This window comes from Carettochelys insculpta, chromosome 20 (genome assembly GCF_033958435.1).
Source record: "Carettochelys insculpta isolate YL-2023 chromosome 20, ASM3395843v1, whole genome shotgun sequence".
Taxonomy (NCBI): Eukaryota; Metazoa; Chordata; order Testudines; family Carettochelyidae; genus Carettochelys; species Carettochelys insculpta.
Genome location: NC_134156.1, coordinates 6,216,344 through 6,237,740, shown reverse-complemented (window position 1 = coordinate 6,237,740; position 21,397 = coordinate 6,216,344). Strand labels below are relative to the sequence as shown.

At 42.5% G+C, this 21,397-nt stretch overlaps 1 protein-coding gene across 3 annotated transcripts in view; it reads left to right on the top strand.

Annotated features, from left to right (window-relative positions):
* Nucleotides 1–21,397, top strand: part of SEC14L1 (SEC14 like lipid binding 1) — a 48,341-nt gene that overhangs the window by 8,671 nt on the left and 18,273 nt on the right. For all 3 annotated transcript variants that reach the window (XM_075014571.1, XM_075014572.1, XM_075014573.1), the window contains exons 3-4: nucleotides 20,589–20,738; nucleotides 20,835–20,966. In XM_075014571.1, coding sequence (XP_074870672.1) covers nucleotides 20,589–20,738; nucleotides 20,835–20,966 — 282 coding nt within the window. The remainder of the gene's footprint in view (nucleotides 1–20,588; nucleotides 20,739–20,834; nucleotides 20,967–21,397) is intronic.

The window sequence follows — 21,397 nt, the reverse complement described above, 5'->3', positions numbered from 1 at the left end:
CTCGAGAGCTTGTCAAATTGACCTCTCCTTTAAAGAACCTACAAAGCATCAGCCTATTATTTTGAGGATGTTACGTTTCAATTTGAAATGCTGCAGTAAGATGGTTGTGTAGGAAAAACAAGAAAAGGGGCAAGCAGAAGGAATTGGGATAGAAATGGTTACAGACAAAATTAGAAATGTACTTTAAAGACATTTAGCTTCAGGCATTTGGGTACTCTAGGGTCACATTCTGATATTCAGCTCATCTTCCAGGGGATGAGTTTGAGTGCAACGGAACATGCCATGTTTTAATGAAATTTATATCTTAGATTTCAGCACCAAAGGTGTAGAGTATTTAGAAATATGATGAATGTTTGCTATATTTACATCTGGTTATAACGGTTCCATTCATAGTTAGAAATTTCATTTGAAAAATTAACCCTATATCCTAATTTGGTAGCTGTACATAGTTTGTATGCACCAGATCTATGCTATAGTATATGTTAATATAGACTGCATGTATATATTTTTAGGAATATATTATTTTTTATGAAAGCAGGAATGAGAATTAAGATGCTAAGCACCTTTAAGTGGAGCCAGACTTTCAGAAGATCTGTGCTCCTATTCAGGCATCTTAGATGAAGTACACATTTTCTTAAGTGCTTGGTATTCATTGGTTCCCATTGATAACATTGGAGGGTGCTGAGTGCTAAGCACTTCAGAAAAATCTGTTTACAAAATAATTCCATAGTCACTCAGTTCAAGAATTAGATTAGTATTCCCATTAACTGTAAAAGCTCAGTAATTCAAGAGCTACAATGCATGTGAATATGAGATGATCCTTAAATGATGTCAAACCATCCTTTGTAACCCCTATTTTAAGAACAGCACACCCACAATGATTTGTAATATGAAATGTTTACTGGAGGATGTTCACAAACTTTTTACATATTCTATCTCTTCACACTTTACATGTCTGTCTGTACTACTGTCTTCCCAACTTTCACTCCCAAACCCACTTTAATGATGCTAATTGTATTTCACATTTCATTTCAGTTTTCTTTCTTAAAATGCACGTTGCCCTTCACAGCAGGAGTGCTACAAGCTTCCTTTTCCTTTTCAAAATCAAGACTTTATTTGCAACATGATCAAAACACAGATAGTCATATCACGCAATGCGCCGCACATATTAAAGGGCGACTATCCAACATTTCAAGATCACATATCATTTAGATATGAGTTGGGCTCATTGCTGGGCTTTTAGATGTTCACCATTTATCAAATATAATCAGGAGGTTTTTTTCTTTTACTTTGCAGTTATAGAACTGGGAGACACAAAGAAGTCTTTAAAGAGCCGCATGTTGCAGACACCTGGGCTAGAGCCACCTGCCACTGGCAGGGTTTGCTCTAGCCCTACAGGACAGCAGCAGGTGGGGGCCCTGCAGATGTTTGAGTAGTTCTATACACAGTGCCACCACTTGGAAGAGATGGCTGGGAAGATCGCTACAGATGGGGGCTGCTCCAGCTGGGCCAGAGTGCACCTGCACATGGCTCCTTGGCTGTTGCAGACAAGGGGTGCCCTTGTCATGCTGTAGTGCACCCCCCTCCCCCAACTCCTCATGTGGCAGCATTGCAGGCAGGGACACTCCATTTGGGCTGGAGCAGCCCTGGTCCCTAGTGTGCCGTGGGAGTAGGGGGAGTGGGGGGCTGGACCCAGTTGGAGCAATCCCTGTCTGTGATGGGGACTGTTCTAGCCACCCCCCACCACCATTTAATTGGTTAATAGGTGAAACCTGGCATTTAACCAGTTAACCAATTAAATGGGATTTTATATCCTAATGTGTGTGTTTCAGTTTTAAGCTTTGAGAACATGTTGTTAGCAATTTAAAGAATAAAAAAAAAATTACAGGCTGAGCACCTCTAAATTGTCACTCTCAGGGCCTGAGTGGTGCTGAAGAAGAGAATTTACCAAATGATAGGAGGTCAATATTATCTAGCAGCATTACCAACACTTTAGCTGCTGACTGGGCTCTTTAAAAGAGATTTAGGGGTAAATTAGAGCTATATGACAGCACAGAACACTGAGAGCCAGGATTGGTGGCTGTAAGCAAACTTTATGGGACCATGGGAAACTTGGCTACACCTATGATAAGTGGACATTGGGCTAACTAAAATCATGATAGATGACAAATGTTGCTGGACTAGTGTGTGTCAGATGAGAGGTTCAACCCATGCAGGGATTTTGACACCTACACAACAGTAGCTTTTGCCCTGTAGTGACATGGGTGAGCTGTGGGGCAAAATAGAAAATTGTCTTTAAAAATCAGTTCTGTGGGCACGAAGATACCTTAATTCACTAAGAATACAGTTGTCTCTAAAGCGTACAATGAAGGCTATGCCTTAGATGTGCATTTCAAAACCTTATACATTCAAATTTCTTTTAAGCAGCTTCAGCTTGGAATGTCTTGTGATTCTAATGTCTGGGTTTTGATTAAATACAAGAGTCATGTTGTGTGTGTGTGACCCTTAAGTTCTGAGAATATATAATAGTAATTAACTCCATCTTAACAGGAATGTTGTTTTGTATTGTCTTGGAACCTGTGATCATATTATGTGACTTAACCTGTGTTACCATAGTGACCTTTCTCACCATAGCTTGTAATTGATTATGGCCTGCTACTGCTGTAATATCATATCCTGGTTTTACTAATAGTATGTGTTATGTAAGCTTCAAAAAGTGCTTGTGTGGCCTCTCAGATCTATCAGAGCTGTGGGAAGGGCAGCGCTAGATTTGGGCTATAATAGGAGGGGAATGATTAGTTTCCTGACATGAGAAGTTCCTTTTCCAAGTGCTTTATTTTTCTTCATGAAGTGGAAAATTTGAATTCCATTAATATTGGGTCCAAATCAGGAATACCAGTTGCCAGTATGCTTTTCAGAGGGCATTTTGTCTGCCATTTTATACATCATATTGCTTTTCAATTTATAAAACTGTCTATTATTGCTGTGTAATGCCTACAGATAAAGCCCTCCATGTTGAATTCATGAAATTACATATTTCTTAAAGATGTTTTCATAGTCTGCATACTGTAGACACTGACATAATGAACAGAATTTAATGTGAACTATTTCTTTTGGAACTCATGTATTCTTGCAGTGTGACTAAATTTATCCCACCTATCTTTGTCTGCACTTTCCAGCGTGGAGTGAACATGGTGAGAGAAAAAATATTTATGTAATCTTCATGGGTTTATTCACTTTTTTTTTTAAAGAGCTGAAAGAGTGTTGACAGTTTTGAAACAGATTTTGTAATTGGCTCATTTCCTGTTTGTGTGCAGGGAAGGGGATGTAGAAGTTGCTACATGTGATTGCTACATGTGATTAGATGGTTAGTCTGCTGGCATGCCTCTCCTAGGAGGTGAAACCTGATAAATATCCCATAATATGCCTAGTCAGCTGTGTATTTCAGTACATACTTGGAGAGGGATGTATTAGGATTCCTTCCTAGATACTTGGGGTAGGGTTGGGGGTGTCTATTCTGATTCAACATGACATTTGAATCCTCTTGTGACATTTTCTTAGCTAGCTGCATGTTAACTTCTTTGCAGGCTCTCCAGTACCTGTTGTGCTGCATTCTCTTGAGATTGTATTGAAACCACTTAACTTGTATGTTCAGCTGCATTCAGTATCTGCATTTTACTTGGAGCTTCTGTCTCTGGTAGAAGGTGCTAGTGGTCAGTTTCCTAGTCCTCTCTTTACTGTTTGTCTTGAGTATCTCCATTGATAATAAATTCTGTAGGTTGACTATGTTTATAACCTAGCAAATTGACCCGGCATTGCCTGAGTGATGTAAGGTGTTTTTGTTTGTTTTTGTTTTTCCTTCCTGTTTGGAAAATAAAAGGAAAATATATATGGTTGATGCAAATGTTTGTTTTGTAAAATGAAAGAAAAAAGAAGTTTGTATGAATAAAAGTCTGAGGGTGAGTCAAAAATTACATAGAGCTTGTTGGTAGACATTTGCAGTCTTTCTTTTGCCAGAATAAATAGAGGGGTAGGGAAGTGCTGGGGCTGTGGGAGGGCTGATGGCATAGAGTGGGTGGTATAAGAGTGAGAGTAGGGTGTGAAGGATGCTGCAGTGAGGGGTAATGGTGTGGTGAGGCTGAGGGTGGGATGGACGTGGAGACGTGGGGCTCAGGACGGCATGGGGGATGCTGGAGTAAGGGCAGGGTGGTGGGCACTCAGAGTGAGTGGGTCTGGGTAGGATATGGGGATATAGATGTCACAGCAGGGATTTCAGTATGGGGGTGGCTTAGGGCAGGTGTAAAGTATGATAGAGTGAAAGCAGGGGCCAGCCTCAGGGTGAGGGTTTGAGGGGAGCTTAGAAGTGGTGTTGGGGGCCTGCTGTGGCCAAGGGGGTGGATGGAGTTAGTGGAAGGGATGTGATTGGTGTGATATGGGTAGGGATGCAGTGAGGGCAGAGGGATCAGTGTGTGTGAGAGGGCTGGGGCATAGGGTGGGGTGCAGATGTCAAAGTACGGGGTTTGTTGGGAGTGGATGGTGGTGGCAGGCGGGTGGATGGTAGTGGAGTGAGGGCCGCGGGTCAGGGCAGAGAGTGGGAGGTCACAGAGCAAGTAGCTTATGGCAAGAAGTTGGGAGGTCTTGGGTCTTACTGGGGACAGCCACAGTGGCAAAGGTGGAGCTAGTCCATGGGGGGCAGGGCTGTGCTGCCTTGCCGTGGCATCTCTTTATGGGGGTTTCAGTCACAGTTCTTGGCTCCAGGGGTCTTTGGGGAAAGGGCTGGGCTGGGCTGGGCCAGTTCTGCACCCACAACTGTAGCTACTGTTGGGGAGGCGCCTTCTTGCACTCTGTGCAAGACTGGGTTTGGACTCCTTGCTGGGAGCTGTGTGAACTGTGGGTGGCACAGTGGGGGATGGCACTGTGGCCTTGGCTTTTTTCCTGGCCCAGACACAGTAGGAGTAGCGAAGCAAGGAGCAGATCTGGAGCCTGGACCAGGGCTGTGGTCACATTTTTTGGCCCAGCAATAGCAGACAAAGTGGGGGCCGGAGCCAGAGTCGGGCTATGTCTCTTTTCCCCCCCACCCCCCCCCCCCCGCCTGGCCCCAGCCCAGCAGTGGTGCAGGGCTGGAGCTGAGCCCATGACTCTTTTCCCCAGACCTGCCTAGCGAGTGGGACTGAGGGGCATAGCTGGGCTATGGATTTTTTTTTTTCCTCTGTCCAGCAGGAGCATTTGGGCTGTGGGTTGGTAGCCCTTTTTCATGACTCTGGTGCAATGGGATGGGGTGCACTGGGGCTGTTGTCCTGGCCCCAGCATGAGCTTGAGGGGGGCAGGGCCAGGATTAGTGGCTGCAGCCTCTTGGGGGCAGTAATTCTACAAGCGAGTTGTAGGGTGGCAGCGAGACTACCCCTGCATGGTTCTGTGACTGAATGCTGGGAGAAGATGGGTTGGGGGTAAAGAGCAATTACGTCTCCTGGCAGGGTGGAGTCCTGTCTCTACTGTTTTCCTGCTGCAGCTGCCCCCAGTGGTCATTCTGCACTATGGCTCTTCCCTGCACTTACTTCCCCCAGTGGTGAGTCTGAAATATGTCACCCTTCTGGTGGTGTCCCAAGGCTAGGGGTCTGCAACCAGAGGAGCCCGAAGAGCCATTTTTCCAAATTCAGTTACAAAATCAATACTTCAGGAGCCGCAGTGAATGTGAATAGGAGACAGCCCTTAGTAAGTAACGGCAAACTATATTTTGAAACCCCTGTTTTAAGAAAAATGTGCACACAGTGATTTTTACCACTCAGAAATGTTGTTACTTTTGCCCCGGGTTGGAGAACAAATGAGGGAAAGGAAAATGCTCTACCTGGGGATTGGCTCTTCAGCAGGAGGGAGCAATGATTGCAGCAACCCTCCACACCAGTGTTTCTCAAGCTTTTTTTTTTCTTTATAATAAAGCACAACTTTAAAAAAAAAACTGAGTATCCCCAGCCCTCCCACTCCTGCTTTAACCCAATCCCTCCTCCAGAGCCAGGCACCCCCAGCTCCCCTGCCCCTGCTTTAACCCAATCTCCCCTCTCTTCCTCCAGAGCCAGGTACCCCCAGGCCCCTCCACTGCTTTAACCAAATCTGCCCTCCCATTCTTCAGAGCCAGGCACTCCAGTTCTCTCCCTCCCATAGCTGTCCAATGCCAGAGACTCACCAGAGCTGCTACCGTCACTGCTGCCACTTGCTTCTCCCTTGAAGTTCTGGGGCGCGATGCTTGCGCAATCGGGGCACAGTGCTCCTGTGGTTCTGAGCATTTTATTGCTCAAAGAGCCACATGTACCTCCTGGACTTCTCTCGCATCCTGGGGTCGGCAACCTGCCAGTGGAGTGGGGAGCCCACCTGAAGTGAGATCTGTGGCCAGGTCTTGTTTGGGGGGCTCTTGTCAGGGGGCGCATTATAGAGTCCCAGATGAGTCAGCAGCAGCAGTGTCCAGAGACACAAATGACTACTTCAAGAGCTGCATGTGGTTCTGAAGCCAAAGCTTGCTGAACCCTGCCCTTGGCTAAATTCAAACCTCGTACAGGTGCAGTTCATTTTACTTACTTTTTGTACTTTTCTTTCTTGCCCCTCTTCGTGAGGAAGAGAGTGTAGATAGAACAACAAATCTTCTGCTCTGTTCTGATGTCTCATGTAAATCTCTCAATCTCTCTGTGCCAAACCATGTTAAATGGTTTTAATAGTTACCTAAAAAGAAACACATTGAGGCCTACCCTGTAGTTGTCTTAAGTAGGCAAAACCAAATTTGATAAATGATTAAACTTTTCATGTACTGTCCCAATAATTAGTACAAAAGTTGATATATTCCAAAATAGACATGGAACAGATAAATGCTTTATAAGTCTCTTCTAAAAGTGTGCCTCTGATCATAGCAGATCAAACAGATGCTATAAAATAGTTTTAGAACTATTTAAGTTTTATGCTAACAGCACAAAATCAGCCAAAAGTGTTTTGATACTTCCGAAAATAGATCCCCAATGGACACACAGTAGGATAATGGCTGAATTTTAAAGTAGCTCTGTGAGTGTAGAGATTCAAGTCTCAGAACACTCACCCTATGTTGATCACAGATCAGCTTAATGAAAAGGATGAGAGAAATCTCACAGCTAACCTTCTAAACAAAGAATTATTTTACGATAATGATAGGGCAACAGTGTATGAATTTTTTAGCAAGATGAATGTCAGCAGTACACAACGTTCACTTCTGTTTAAATTAAAAAATAAACAAAGTAACTGCATGGGTTTCAAATCTTTAATTCACAGAGTTTAAAATCAGAGTGAATATAAATATTGCTATATAACATAGAAGTTTATGCATTATATACAAAACTGCAGATAACTGAAAAGGGCTCCAAACATGCTCAGATTCATTTTTCAGTGGTTATGTCTTCTGTAAGTGCTGTACCATTTAAACCTTTTGATGCCTTCACATTTTTTTGAATATATAAACAAAAAACTGTGTGGTGAAGCAATTACTGTCCACCACCATTAAGTCACAAGTCACGTTTTCTGCCTCAGTGAATTAGTAGAGATTGTCCACTACAGTCCAGATTCAGGCTATTTTAAACATCAGATGTATGAACAACACTATACCTCAGTCTAATATTGGTAACAACATGGGCTTGAATTTTGCCTTTATGGAATAATAGTTGTCATAGCTAGAAAGATGATCTCTGAGCCCTCTGTTTAGAACAGAGTCCTGCCTTGTCAGAGTTTTCTGGTGTAGTTTCTGATTATCATATGGGTTCATTTTCCCCCAGTTCTAACCAGTCCCATTTGGCGAGCTATTAGGCTTTCCATGCCTGTCCTGAAGGATTTCATTTCTAAGACAATATCCTTTGACTGCTATCTTTCAGTATACTTGCCTTGACTGTCCAATGGGAGGGTGAATTCATGTGGAAGAAGAGATGATATATTCTCCAAACTTGTGCCTACAAAATAAGCTCTGCCTATGAGATGCAATTCTCAAAAATCACGTAGATGTTTAGGATATGACTCTGTATTCTCTGTGAGTTCCATTGGCTCCTACTTGAGGGAACTTGATTATACCTATGAACTCGTGTCGTTTCCTCAAATGGCTGGATTTTGTGGAATGTGTCAGACAGTCATGGTACTCTCCTGAATACCACCCAATTGTAGCATCAAAATGGGAGATCACTCACAAGCTACTGATCGGTGATCCTTTCTCTTTTTTTAAATACATGAGGAACAAAATAGTTAATGGGATTGGCATTTAAATTATCCTCACAAATGAATTTGCATTAACACATCACTAAGATGAAACAGCTGTTCAAGCCTCCCAAAGGTCCTGCTCCAGCTCTTTGCAGGCTCCTAGTAGATCTGTTCGCATCACTTATAGTCAGCTCACATTTTTGAGGTTTTTTGTTTTACAAGTGTTAACAGATAGAGGCTTATTTCTTTCTCTTAAATGAAAGCTGAGGTTCCAGTGCATGAAAGTGATTCGAGAAATGTTATGTTGTACCTGCTCGGTCCAAGGGTATGTCTACACTTCAGGGAACATCAACCCTGTCACAGTTGATCGTCCAGAGTTCAGTTTAGCGTGCCTGGTAGGGATGTACTAAATTGAATATACAGGATGCCCCCATTGGCTAAGTATCGGAGGGGTAGCTGTGTTAGTCTAAATCTGTAACAGCAATGAAGGGTCCTGTGTCACCTTATAGACTAACAGAAAAGTTTTGAGCGTGAGCTTTCATGAGCACAGACTCACTGAGCATCTGATGAAGTGAGTCTGTGCTCATGAAAGCTCATGCTCAAAACTTTTCTGTTAGTCTATAAGGTGCCACAGGACCCTTCGTTCCCATTGACTAAAGTACTCTCCGTCCCCTCCCCCCCCCCCCCCAGTTAGAAATAAGAGCTGTCGATGGGAGTTCAGGCTCCCATTGACTTCCCTTAGTGGAGGTGGGCATGGAAGTCTGAATTAAGGGTAGGTCAACTTCACCTATGTAATTAACATAGGTGAAATTGCATGCCTTAATTCAACCTTGCCCTGTAATGTATACATTCCCTAAGTTCTGTCCCTAGTGCAAGCTCACACATGCTTGATGTTCAGAGTACATCAAGCATGTGTGAATGTGCAGTGGAGACAGAACTTACTTACCTGGCATGGTAGAGGTGTGGCCCAGAGCCCTTTAAATAGAAGCAATTTAAAGGACTGTGGTTTCAAGGCTCACAGCTCCTGCTGCTATCATGCTGCCTGGTTGTCATTTGGGGTTCCTGCAGCTATTTTAAAAGTCTGGCTCCCCACTGCTGCTGCAGTAAGAGGATATAAATAGTACGTGGGCCTGATGCTGCCTGCAAGTGGCATCTGGATTGCTGGCTGGATCTTGCCCCCACTTCACAATACATGGTGACATAATTTCATTAATAAGAAATGTAAGCCTCTGACAGCTTACCAACATTTGTGGAGTACCATCAGCAAAAATTGTCCAGACCACCACAGGGTGTTTTTTAAAATATCAGCTGTCATCTTAATCTTGTTTGCTGTTTTTGACATTATTATTTGTCTGTTTTCATATTTCAGATGATTCTTTGTGGTTGCATAGTAAAATACTGTATTGGAATGCATTATACAATATGCTTTCAAAGCTAGCTTAAAAGAATTAGGTTGTATGATAATTGCTTGTAGAGTTATTTAACATGCCTTACTTTGCGTTATGATGTGTGTGTAAGAGAGAGAGAGGGAGAGATTATGTAAGCAGAACTTCAACCGGAAGCTAAAGGAATTACAGCACATTTTAAAATCCTTTTTCCAGTGGTGGCATTGTCCTTGCAGGCTATATTTTAAATAAGTGATTGTTGTTATCCCTGCACAAATGAACTAATTATTTATTGGCATGAATTTTGGAGCTCAAGGTTTAAACAGTCCTGTCACATTGACAGAAGGCTTGGAAGGCATTAAATAGACACAAAGTGTTCTGAGCTGTATTCAGATATCAATCAATTTTCAGTTAGTTTAGCGATTTGCCATAGAAATATCAAATAGAATACCAAGAGTTTTTATTGATGCTGCCTTTACTAGGGAAAGCTGAGCTTGTTTAATGAGGCAATGAATATACAGTCTCTGTTCTAAAAGGTTATTGATTTTCCTGTTTGTTTAGTTGTCATATGGTAGGGGTCTCAAACTCAGTTTATCTTGGGGCCAGTGCCAGTCTTCAGCCTCCTAGTGGGCCAGTGGGCATCCCTTTCTGGCAACGCTCAGGAGATAGTGGGGGATTGGAGGGCCTCCATGTGTCTCCCAGCCCTGCCTGCTGGCCTGTCTCACCCCCACCGCCCCCAAGAGCACCTCCTGCTACCGCTGGTAGCATAGCAGGTGTAGAGCAGCCTCTGGCTTCTTCCTCTGCACCACTGCTGGCATGTCCCTGTGGCTCAAGGAAGGTGTGTTAAATCATCCTGTCCATAGGACCATTTGGTATGGCTGCCCTGGGCCTGGCATATTGGGGTGTCCTGCAGCAGCTCCCCCAACTATCCTACAGATGGTTGTATTAGCATAGTTGTATTAGCATGTAGGGCCCTTAACGCATGAGGTCCTTTGCAGGCTGGGACCACTCCATCTCCCAAGCCAGCCCATTCTGGGCCTGGGGTGCTCTGCTTCCCATCCCCTCCAGTCGGTTGGTTGGTTGGGGACACCTTACCCCTGCTGCTGCCTGGTGCCAGGGGACCCACGTGCCAGCAGTCAGATGTGGGCCACATTGTAGAACTGCTTGGGCCCCCGGATTATGAGTTTGAGCCCACTGTCCTACAGTGTCACTTTAATATTTTCATATGCATGCAATACAGCAAATTGAATGATAATCAAAGCTAAATATTTAAGGTTTGGGTGTTGAGAGCTTTATGGAATCTCGGGTGGAGTGTGCAGGGGTGAATTCTCACCCTATGCGGCGTCTCCTCTTGCCTTCCCACTCTCCACCACCCCCTGCAGGCCTTCTGTTTCCCACTTTCCTCCTCTCCGTGGTAGCATTGAGGAATCACTGTGGAAACTGGTTGATAAATTTCATAAGATCATGTATCCCAACTCTGGAGGACGGGTGAGGGGCGTGGAGAGAGAGGAGGCTTTCCTTCTGTGTTTCTGAGTAGATGATGGTAGTTCTCTTCCCTTCCTGCCCCTTAAAATATTTTGTAACTGGAAAACATGTGCAAATGATTGCTTGAGCAGTTGGGACTACAATGGTTAATAATTCTCTGTCTGAGATGTGAATTAGCATTTTATCAGCATGGCTAAGAGGATCCTGTTCAGAATTGTGTGCTTCCTGGATGCACATTTCTTATGTTTCAGGATGCAGCCTTGTTGTAATGCAAATACGCATGTCTTTAGAAAAATTAACAAGATCAAGATGCAGTCTTTGCCATACATTGATTTTTATAATTATACTCAATTTCCATTGGCATTTTTTGTGTCCAGAGAACCTTGTTGAAAGCATTAAATTGCAGATCTCAAGTTCTTGACATTTAAAGTACAGTAATCCTCCGAGCCACATGCATTCAAAATGCATGTATCTCGCATTTATGCAAGAAGGGGAGAGGTGGGGAGACCCTGCATTTGGAAGCCAGCTGGGCAGCGCCCATCTAGCAAAGCCAGCCGCGGGGTCCCTAGCTGTGGCGGGGAGGCGAGGAGATCTTGCAGCCCCACGGTTGGAGCCTTCTCCCTCCCTTCCCACAGCTGTGCAGCATTTCTAATAGATTGGAGTTGGTGACTAGAAGTGAAACTTTCTACTGTGGCAAATGTGTAAGAAGGAGCACATTTAAAGGATGTATTTTCACATGTTATATTTCATATTGTGATTTCAGTAAAGGTGTTCACTGTCCTCTTCTTCTGATAGATCATTGAAGAAGGCTCCTTGAAGTTTATCTATCTTGTAAACAGAATTTGTGAAGACACTTATGGCTTCCCTTTTTAAATTTAATGTTTCAGTACTGTTTTGGCCATTACTTACATCTTATAGGTTTGACATGCATGGTTTTTTGCCCATGAAAACTTATGTCCAACTTATGTCGCTTAGCCTTGAAGATATCACAGGATTCCTCATTGTTTTTGTGGATACAGACTAACACAGCTTACCCTCTGATACCTTTTGACAGCTGCTTACTTGGTGATCTGTGATTTTCAGCTGCAAATCTGTTGACTGTTTTCTGCTCCAAATACTGACCTCCAAATGGGAGGTGTAATTTAGATTCAATTTCTGTTCCTACTTATTTTGACCTCATTCAGTCAGAGAAAATTTCTTTGGCAAAAATGTGCAGCAGCAGAAGGCTTGAAATATTTCTTTTGTAAGCCAAAAATAAGTCAACATTTCTTTCCTCTCTCTAGTAAGAAAATCAGCCCAAAAGGATTGGTCGAATCCAGTGTTTTATATGAAATACCAGTGAAACACCACTTCACAATATGCTGGCACATGGCACCTCTAAATCCGAGTAGTCATTCCATGTCATCTTGCTGTGATGCTGCTTGGGGCAGATCAAAGCCTTCGTCTTTGACCCAGCTTCCCGAAGTGTTTCTCACCAGAGTGTTCTCTCTCTCTCGAGGGCAGAAGATTCCTGGTTCTTAGCCACAGTCGTCATTGTCATCATCATCGTTGCCCTGGTGTGTAGGGCAGCAATGAACGTCCTCCATTTCTGTCACTAGACAGACTCTCGATAGTGCCCCAAATGTGATTCATGCTCTTCATTTCTATTTTGATGGTCCGGCGCCATGTTGTCTTGGGTCAGCCTCATTTCCACTTCCCTTTAGGCATCCAATGCAAAGCAGCCTTTTGTGATGGAGCTTCCTTGTTTCATCCTGGTTCTTATGAGTCTGCTGTTGACTGACTGGTTTCCATTCCAGCAAACATTTCTCTGTTCCTTAACATACATTCCAGAACCCAATTCTGGTCTTGGTCTTGGAGCTCAGGACTTCCATCTTCAGGTCAGTTGCTTCATTCCTGCTTTCACCACTAGCAGCCATACAAGTCACTGTAAGTGACTCAGGAAGGCAGTCGCACACAGTTGAGGAGGAATTCTTTGTTGCTGTTTCCATAACAAAGGGCTTTTTCTAGATCAGGGTTGTCAGCCTAGAGCCAAACCCCCAATCCTGGAGGACTGGTGTGCATGCTTGCTCTAACTCCTTCCCCCTTGACCTTTCTGGCTTGGTTGAACCTACCAAGAGCACTAAACTCCTGTTGCCATTATCCTGGGATGATAAGAACATGCAAGCTTCCCCGCCCCAACAGGGCATATGCACAAGGGGCATTTAGCCACAGTCAGATAGTATTTATTCCCTTCAGTGTCATTAAAGTGGATTATTTCATTTAAATAAGAAATTTCAAGAAGGCGATATGGAGAGAAACAGCAATTAGACCTATTAAATGGAAGCAACCGCTGTGCAGTCACCCTTCTACTGATCAAGAGGGCAAAGAGCAGCATGGTAATGGGGGAAGGTGGTAGCAGAACTCCTGCTGACGGTTGCTCAGACACATACCAAACGTTACAGGGAATTTAGGGGAGCTGTTGGGAGAGGCAGTTCCCTCCTCCATCTGGTTCCAAGTCTCCATGAGGGCTGGCTGCTTTACCAGGTAACCCTGCAAGTAGTGGACAAAGCAGGAGGCAAACAATGTTATAAGGGAGCATTGTACAACTTTAAATGAGCATGTGCTCTAATAGATAAGCAACATAATAATAAAACAACATTAATGGGGACAATGTTAAGTGAGGAGTTACTGTATATTGGAATATGTCTTTTGCCTGTCATCTCTTCCCTACCCTTCTCACATCATCCCACCAAACAGCTTGTTATGAATATGAAAATTATATAGTCTTACAATATTGTAATATTGACACCTCTGGTTCTTCACTTAAGTATGGCAGCTGGTTTCAATACAAGTTGAAACTCTCTAGTTCAGAACACTCACCTGGCAACGTCTGTAATCCTGCATTATTTTAGCTAGCTGCATGACTGCTTGTCATGGGTGTGGCCTAGTGTCCCGTGGTCACATAAAGTTTCTTTACAGCCACCAGTCCTGGCTCTTAATGTTCTATGCTGTTGTAGATCTGTAATTTACGCCTAAATGTCTTCTGAGAGCCCCGTAAGCAGTGGAAGCGGTGGTAATGCTGCTAGACAACATTGTCCTCTCATCCAGAATGGATCAGGTCCTCAGAGTGCCATACTAGAGAGGATCAGCCTGTCTTGCCAGAGAAGAGAATGAGTATGAACACATACATGTAAAGGAGGATAAGTAATTTGTTCTGTTATGCAGGTTAATCTGAAAAAAGTCTTTTTTTTTCTTTTTTTTTTTTTTTTTTTTAAGGTATTTACTGGTAAGGTGGATGCTGAGAGCCTAGAACATTCTGGCTTGTCTGTCATAGGGCAGTCATATTTTTCTTAGCTTCATCTGTAGCTCTGTGGTTAGTATTTGAAGAGTAAAAAGGAGAAAAAGGGCTGTAGCCAATATCAGACTATGGTGGAATGCAGTCTGTCAGGATACCACAGTGTCCTGCCGGGTTGTGAATCTTTGGGTTCCTGGGAAAATGCTAGCACTTCAGATGCTTCACAGATTGCATGGGAAGAGAGAGTAAGCGTACGTGGTGAATAGTTTTGTTTATGCAATATTTATGTATATGTGTGTGTATGGAGATATACCTATCTCATAGAACTCGAATGGACCTTGAAGATTATCAAGTGCAGGCCCCTGCACTCACAGCAGGAGCCAGCACCATCCCTGACAATTCTTTTTAATCTATTTGCCCCAGATCCCTAAATGGGCCCCCTTAGGGACTGAATTCACAACCCTGGGTTTAGCAGGCCAGTCCTCAAATCACTGAGGTATCCCTCCTCTCAAATTGTAGATCTATGCTTGCAAGTGGTGGTCCTGTGTTGCAAGTCCAGCTTCAATTTTATCTTGAATATTCCTTTATGGTGGTCTTCTCATAATACTTCTCCTATGGCAGTTGTAGGTTTTTCTCCCCTTCTGAGGAGTCTGAGTGTTTTACTTCTAAGTTCTCTCTGAACTAAATGTAGTCTAAGAAAACAGTCAATTTCTCAGTTTCACTTTCACACAGATGCTGCAGTAGCATTCAGAGCCTTCGGCTACCATGGTGATGAGTACAATGTAAGAACCTTCCTTTCAGACTTTTTTCACAGGCTTCCTGTAAGCACATAAATTACATGAATGCCCGCTGATGGAAGTGCTTATATAACATGGATTGTAGGAAAATGATTAGGAGAATTATATGAGAGCAAATTTAATTTATCTGTGGCTGTGCCATTTTCATGTTGGACTCAGCAAATGACTAATTCTGTTAAGATTTTTTAGAGCATTCATTTAATATATGATCATCTTGATATGGCCTCCCACATAATTCCAGCCAGCAAGTTAAGGACATATAGATTGGATAAATGGACTGTAAGTTAGATCGATAGCTGGCTAGATTGTTGGGCTGAATGTGTAGCGATCAACGGCTCGTTGTCTGCTTGGTGGTCGGTTTCAAGCACAGTGCCCTGAGGATGGTTCCCAGCCCGGTTTTGTTTAACATCTTTAATGACCTCGATGAGGGGATGGATTGCAACCTCAGCAAGTTTGTGGATCACCCTAAGCTAGGGGGAAAGGTAGATGAATTGGAGGGAAGGTATAAGGTCCAGAGTGACCTAGACAAATTGAAAGACTGGGCCAAAAGAAATCTGAGATTCAACAAGAACAAGTGCAGAGTCCTGTGCTTGGAGCAGAAGAATCCCAAACATTGTTACAGGCTGGGGACCGACGGGCTGAGCAGTAGTTTGGCAGAAAAGGACCTGGGGATTACAGTGAATGAGAAACTTGATATGAGTATACAGCGTGCCCTTGTAGCCAACAAGGCTAATGGGATATTAGGATGCATTAGGAGGAGCATTTCCAGCAGATCTGAAGTGATTATTCTCCTCTATTCAGCACTGGGGAGGCCACATCTGGAATACTGCGTCCAGTTCTGGGGCCCCCAGTATAAAAAGGATGTGGATGCATTGGAGAGGGTCCAACAGAAGCAACAAAAATTATTAGGGGGCTAGAGCACATGACCTGTGAAGAGAGATTGAAGGATTTAGGCTTGTTTAGTCAGCAGAAGAGAATAGAGAGATGCTGGTCTCAGTAATGACAGACGATAGAATGAGGAGCAGTGGTCTCGAACTGTGGTGGGAGAAGTCTAGGTTTGATACTGGGGAAAATCTATTTCAACAGGAGAGTGGTGAAGCACTGGGATGGGTTACTAGGGAGGTGGTGAAATCTCCATCCCTTGAGGTTTTTAAGTCCGAGCTTGACAAAGTCCTGTCTGGGATGATTTAGTTAGGGCCCTGCTTTGGGCAGGAGTCTGGGCTCGATGACTTCCTGAGGCCTCTTCCAGCCCTATAATTCTATATTATCCAATCTGGTTTTCAGCGCTAAAAAAAATGAACCACATCACGGGTCCTCAAGTTGAAGCCACACACTTTGAGATTTATTTTTAGAATTTGTATGATAGCATCTCCCAGTTTATCTGTTGCTATGGATGCCCTCTTAAGTTTTTCTTTCTCTTTAATCATTCTCCTGGATTTGGGGATGAGGGTGGGAAAAGTGATATATATGTTTAAAACAAGTCTTGCAGTTTGGGAAATGTTTGTGTGTTTAGAGTGGAAGCACTAATAAAGATATTGGTGAAGTTCATGTAGTCCATTTGAGTGTACTATAAATGTGAATAAGTAAGAGAAACATTTGTGGAAGAGGAAACTTAGTACCATGGGCCTAAATTATTTTTGTTACAGAATTTTGTCTCGTCATTAACTTGCTTTAGGAAAGTTCAAAGGATTATACAGGTTGTATTTCCCTTGTCCAGCACCCTCAGGAACTGAGTAATCCCTAAGGAAGGGGGTTTGATGGATGAAGGGAGGTCAGGCCTGCCGGCTGCTTGAAGAGGGTCCCCACTCTCGCAGGGCTGCCCCATGAGGCTTCCCTGGTCCTGGGGTCCCCATGGCCATGGGGCTGCTGGTGGGACACCATTGGCTGTGGCTGGTTCCCTAGTGTGGGGCTCTCTGTCCCGGCAGGGGTCCCCGTGGCTACAGGACTGTCAGCAGGACACCATGCCACAGTCCAGCTCCAGCTGACTCCTCACCGTGGGTCTCCTGACTGGGGCTGGGCACCCCACAGTGGGGCTTCCCAATTCTACCTGGATTCCCGACAGTGTGGTTCCTCAATCTGGCTCTCTGTTCTGGGGCTCCCCAGAGCAGACGGTTAGCAGGGCTCCCTGCCACTACCAGGGCTCCACTGCACCCCACACAGCTGGAGCTCTTTGGTCTAGCAGCTCTCTGATCCAGCAAAATCCATTGTCCTGCCAGCCCATAACAAGCCCATTAAATTTCAAGCTGCTTCACCATACTGTTAAGTGTTTCAACAACACAATGCCAACTCTCAATTTGTCAGAATACACAAATATTCTCCAGAGGCTAGTAGAAAATTGTAAAGTACAGAATCAATGAGCAACAAAATTCCAGACTTAACTTTTGTGAAGGACGCATAGGTGTATGGTTGTCTTCTAGCCAGAATGCTGCTGTGTTGATTTTTAGTGTCAGTGTTCATGTTATTGAATGGATTGATTGTAGCCCTGAGGGAGCTCTCTTTGGGCACATATCATAGGTATATAGAATATAAAAACAACTTAGTATGGGACAAAAAGTAACTTTATCATTCTGATCAGTTGTCTGTATCATTAAACCCTTCCAGTTAACTAAATTTAGTCCTTAGTGAATAGGTTTAGTTCTGTAAAGGAAATTATGACAAACACTGAATTTAAGGAACGAATTGCTGAGATAGTATGCAGTAAAGGGAATTTTTGAACAGAAAGTATACAACAACTAACTTTAAATTTAAATTAGTAAAGATGAATTATCTACCGGAGAGGTGTAACTTAACTGTGCTGTCTATTAGCTATATTTTAGTCTGATAAAGAAAACAAAGGCAGCATAATAAAGGGGGTGGCACACTTGTGCATATCTGCACAAACCGGCTGAAATTACACACGAGGTGTGTGTGGGGTGGGGAATCTATACCTAATATGGTAGATTTTTAGAAAAAGGCTACATTTTTTTTACTTACTTTCTCCTGTTCTCCTTTTATGGAACCTCCCTTCTTTGTGGCTTCCAAGCTCTGTAATCTTGGTGTCCTCTTTTAAACTGTTCTGATGATCCTTTGTCTAGATTTGGTGTGATTTATAGCATACAGATGCTTTCCAGGTTTCAGTTAATTTTCTTCCAATTAGATGCTGATACCCCTATACTGATTTTTGTCTAGCTGGACTGATCAGATTTGCAGGTCTCTGTCTCTGGCTGTGGTGTTCTTCCTGGCTTTCAGTGTAGAAGAAAAGATGACCTGAAGGTCCTTAAGTCTTGCTATTGTGCCTTTAAATCAGAATAATATTAATTATTTTGTGTGGTTTGCCAATTAAAATATTGTTCCTAAAACAAGGCTGTATTATTACAATGTATTACAGGAATATGTTGTGTGTAATTTAAAAGAATGAAAATGATCAAAAGTAAAATGACTGAGAACAGTCCTCAGTACATTCCTCACAAAAGAAAGTATCCTTTGTTCCTGTTAATCTGTCGAAAGCCTGAGTGTTCTGTTCTTGTAAGCGCTCAGCTTGCCAGCACCAGGCAGCTGATTACTTTGTTCCTTTCCATATTGAATAAAGTCTGTTAGTTCAATTTTCATTCTCAGCAGAAGTAGAACACATACTCACCAGCCAATCTCTTTGCTTGCCATTCAGTAAACGCTTCGGAGCATCAAAGCAGATACTGTAATTTTGTGGCATTGAAGACACAATGCAAAAGGGAAGAAAAGTTGTGTCTTCTGGGTGAGGTGAGAAATTAATCAGAGAGAGAGAGAGAGAGAGAAAGGAGATTAAGAACTGTAAAATGTACTGTCTTCTGTACGAAGGTGCAAAAGGCTCAAGTAGATGAGAATAAGAACTTGTTATGCCACAGTAATGGTTCTTAACCTCTTTACTTTTGTGAGCCATGTATGCAGAGCTCTGTGTTTTGTTGGCTGCATCCACACTGTGTGTGCTATCTGCATGGCCCTGAAGATGTCACGCATACTGCAGCTCTGTTCCGATAGGCTCACAAGCATCCCTTGAGTTGAGAACCACAGTGTCATGGCTGGTCTGTTCTCCCTTAGGTTTAAATTTTCTATACTGCTTACCGTTGTAAAGTCCTGACCCTAATGTTCTTTTATTGTGTGCCCTATTGTCACTTCTCTTATATACAGTTCTTTAAACCACTAGTTTATTTCTAGTCTCTGGCTTAAAATAATATCTGGCCACACAATGAAAGCCTGGTAACTATTGGAGTGTAGTCAGACATAATAAAAACATTAAAAAATTAACAATTGTTTGCATGCATCACAAAAAGATTTTATGTAGTATTTTAAAATGTTTATGGTATCAAGACCACAATATCTTAATTTATCACACTATTCATTTTTAAAAGCCTATCTTCAGCAAATCCTTAAATGTTTGTTTTTGAATTATTTTACTTGTTTTTACTCTTTTATTTTTTCTGATTTCTTTTCAAACGCTCCTTCGTCCCCTTTTTTTCTGCAGCTGCTCCCTATCTTATCCTCTGAGGCCTGAGCGAAAGGAGTGCAGTATTAGAGCATTTCAGCCTATTCAAATAGCATTTACACACTTAACAGGGTATTCTGTATAAACAAAATGTTGCCTGTAGAGATTTCAGCTAGTCCTAGGAAGTTCTTTATAGGTTTTCTTTATTTGTGTTAGTGTTTCCTTCCAGCAAGGAAGCATTAGTAAATAGGTGGGTCTTGAAAAGATTTCTGAAGACAAGCTAGACTTGATTTTAAAAGCAAACAGGAAATGGAAGTCAACAATCTGAAAATAGTATTCTTTCCTCACACATCCCTATCTTAGAAATACACTTTTAAAATCATTAAAAATTCCAGAGGGAGTGTGACCCTAGAAGCTTCATACAAACAACAGGACATATTATTTACTTTTGTAAAATAAGATCCTTTCCGGCCTAAATTTACAAGATTATCAGAAGCACATGACCATAATCTGAGTTAAATCAGGAGTTTGGTATGTAAATAGTTACATGCTGTTATGGAAGGTGTTCAGCTATTCTTGTGATAATAGGGTCTCTTAAAGAGTTGATGTTCCTGTTGTTAAAGGGAAGGTGATCAATGCACATTTTTTGAGGGCAGTGGATGATAAAGAAATGCTTCCTGTGTACTGTTTAGGTCAAAATTTACCATGCATTGCAAACGGGACTGTATATGAAATACTCTGATTTGCTGTCTGGAAACCAATCTTTCTTGGTGTGTCAGCTCTAGTAATACAGTAATTGCAAAAAAAAAAAAAAAAAAAAAGAGGTAAAGTGGAGATGCAAGATATCTGCTCTTCCTGCCAAATGACTAAAACCGCTATGATGCCTGGCCAGCATTTGTGAGCACATCATCAGAGAAGGAAAACGTGCGCAAGAGTGACAAAATTTGTACAGTCCATAGAATCATTCTTGACTAAGCTTTTGTTTTTTTTTCCTCCCCTGTGCATCTTTGTAGGCATATGAAAGAAGATTTCCTACATGTCCTCTAATCCCAATGTTTGTAGCTAGTGACACTGTGAATGAATTCAAGAGTGAGGATGGAGCTATCCATGTGATTGAAAGGCATTGTAAACTGGATATAGATGCACCACGATTATTGAAAAAGGTAACTAAACAATTTTAAATGCTTTTATCTTAATTTTCTTGCTACCAGCTCACAGGAATGGGAATCTTTAACAAAATCTGTGGTAATCTTTCTCAGATTGCGGGAGTAGATTACGTTTACTTTGTCCAGAAGAACTCCTTGAACAGACGAGACCGGACTTTGCACATAGAGGCCTACAATGAAACCTTTTCTAACAGAGTAATTATTAATGAGCACTGCTGTTACACAGTGAGTAGCAGAGAGAATATAACAGTTGTACAGTTTGGGTTTGACTAGCATTCACATTCAGCACTCATAACCAGAAGATGGATTATTTATTGGCTCCTCCTAAAAATCAGACTTCTTGTTGTGCCTAATTTTCAGGGTTATATTAGATGACCCTTAACAGGCCTTTCCTCTTACAAATATGAGATATTACCCATACATAAATATAAGTCACAACAAATAAATTCTAGTATGTCATGGGAGAAAAAGTTAGAAGGGCCAATGATATAATACTCTTAAGAATCAGATTTGTTCTGATTTCTCTTCTCTTTGTGCCATTGGTCGGAGAACCAAAGCTGGAAAATCCATATAGAGTTTTCTTCCAGATGTGGAGGCGTCAGGCTGCTGCCTTTACTTAAGTGGCAGTATGGACTGGAAGCAGTTACCAGCACACT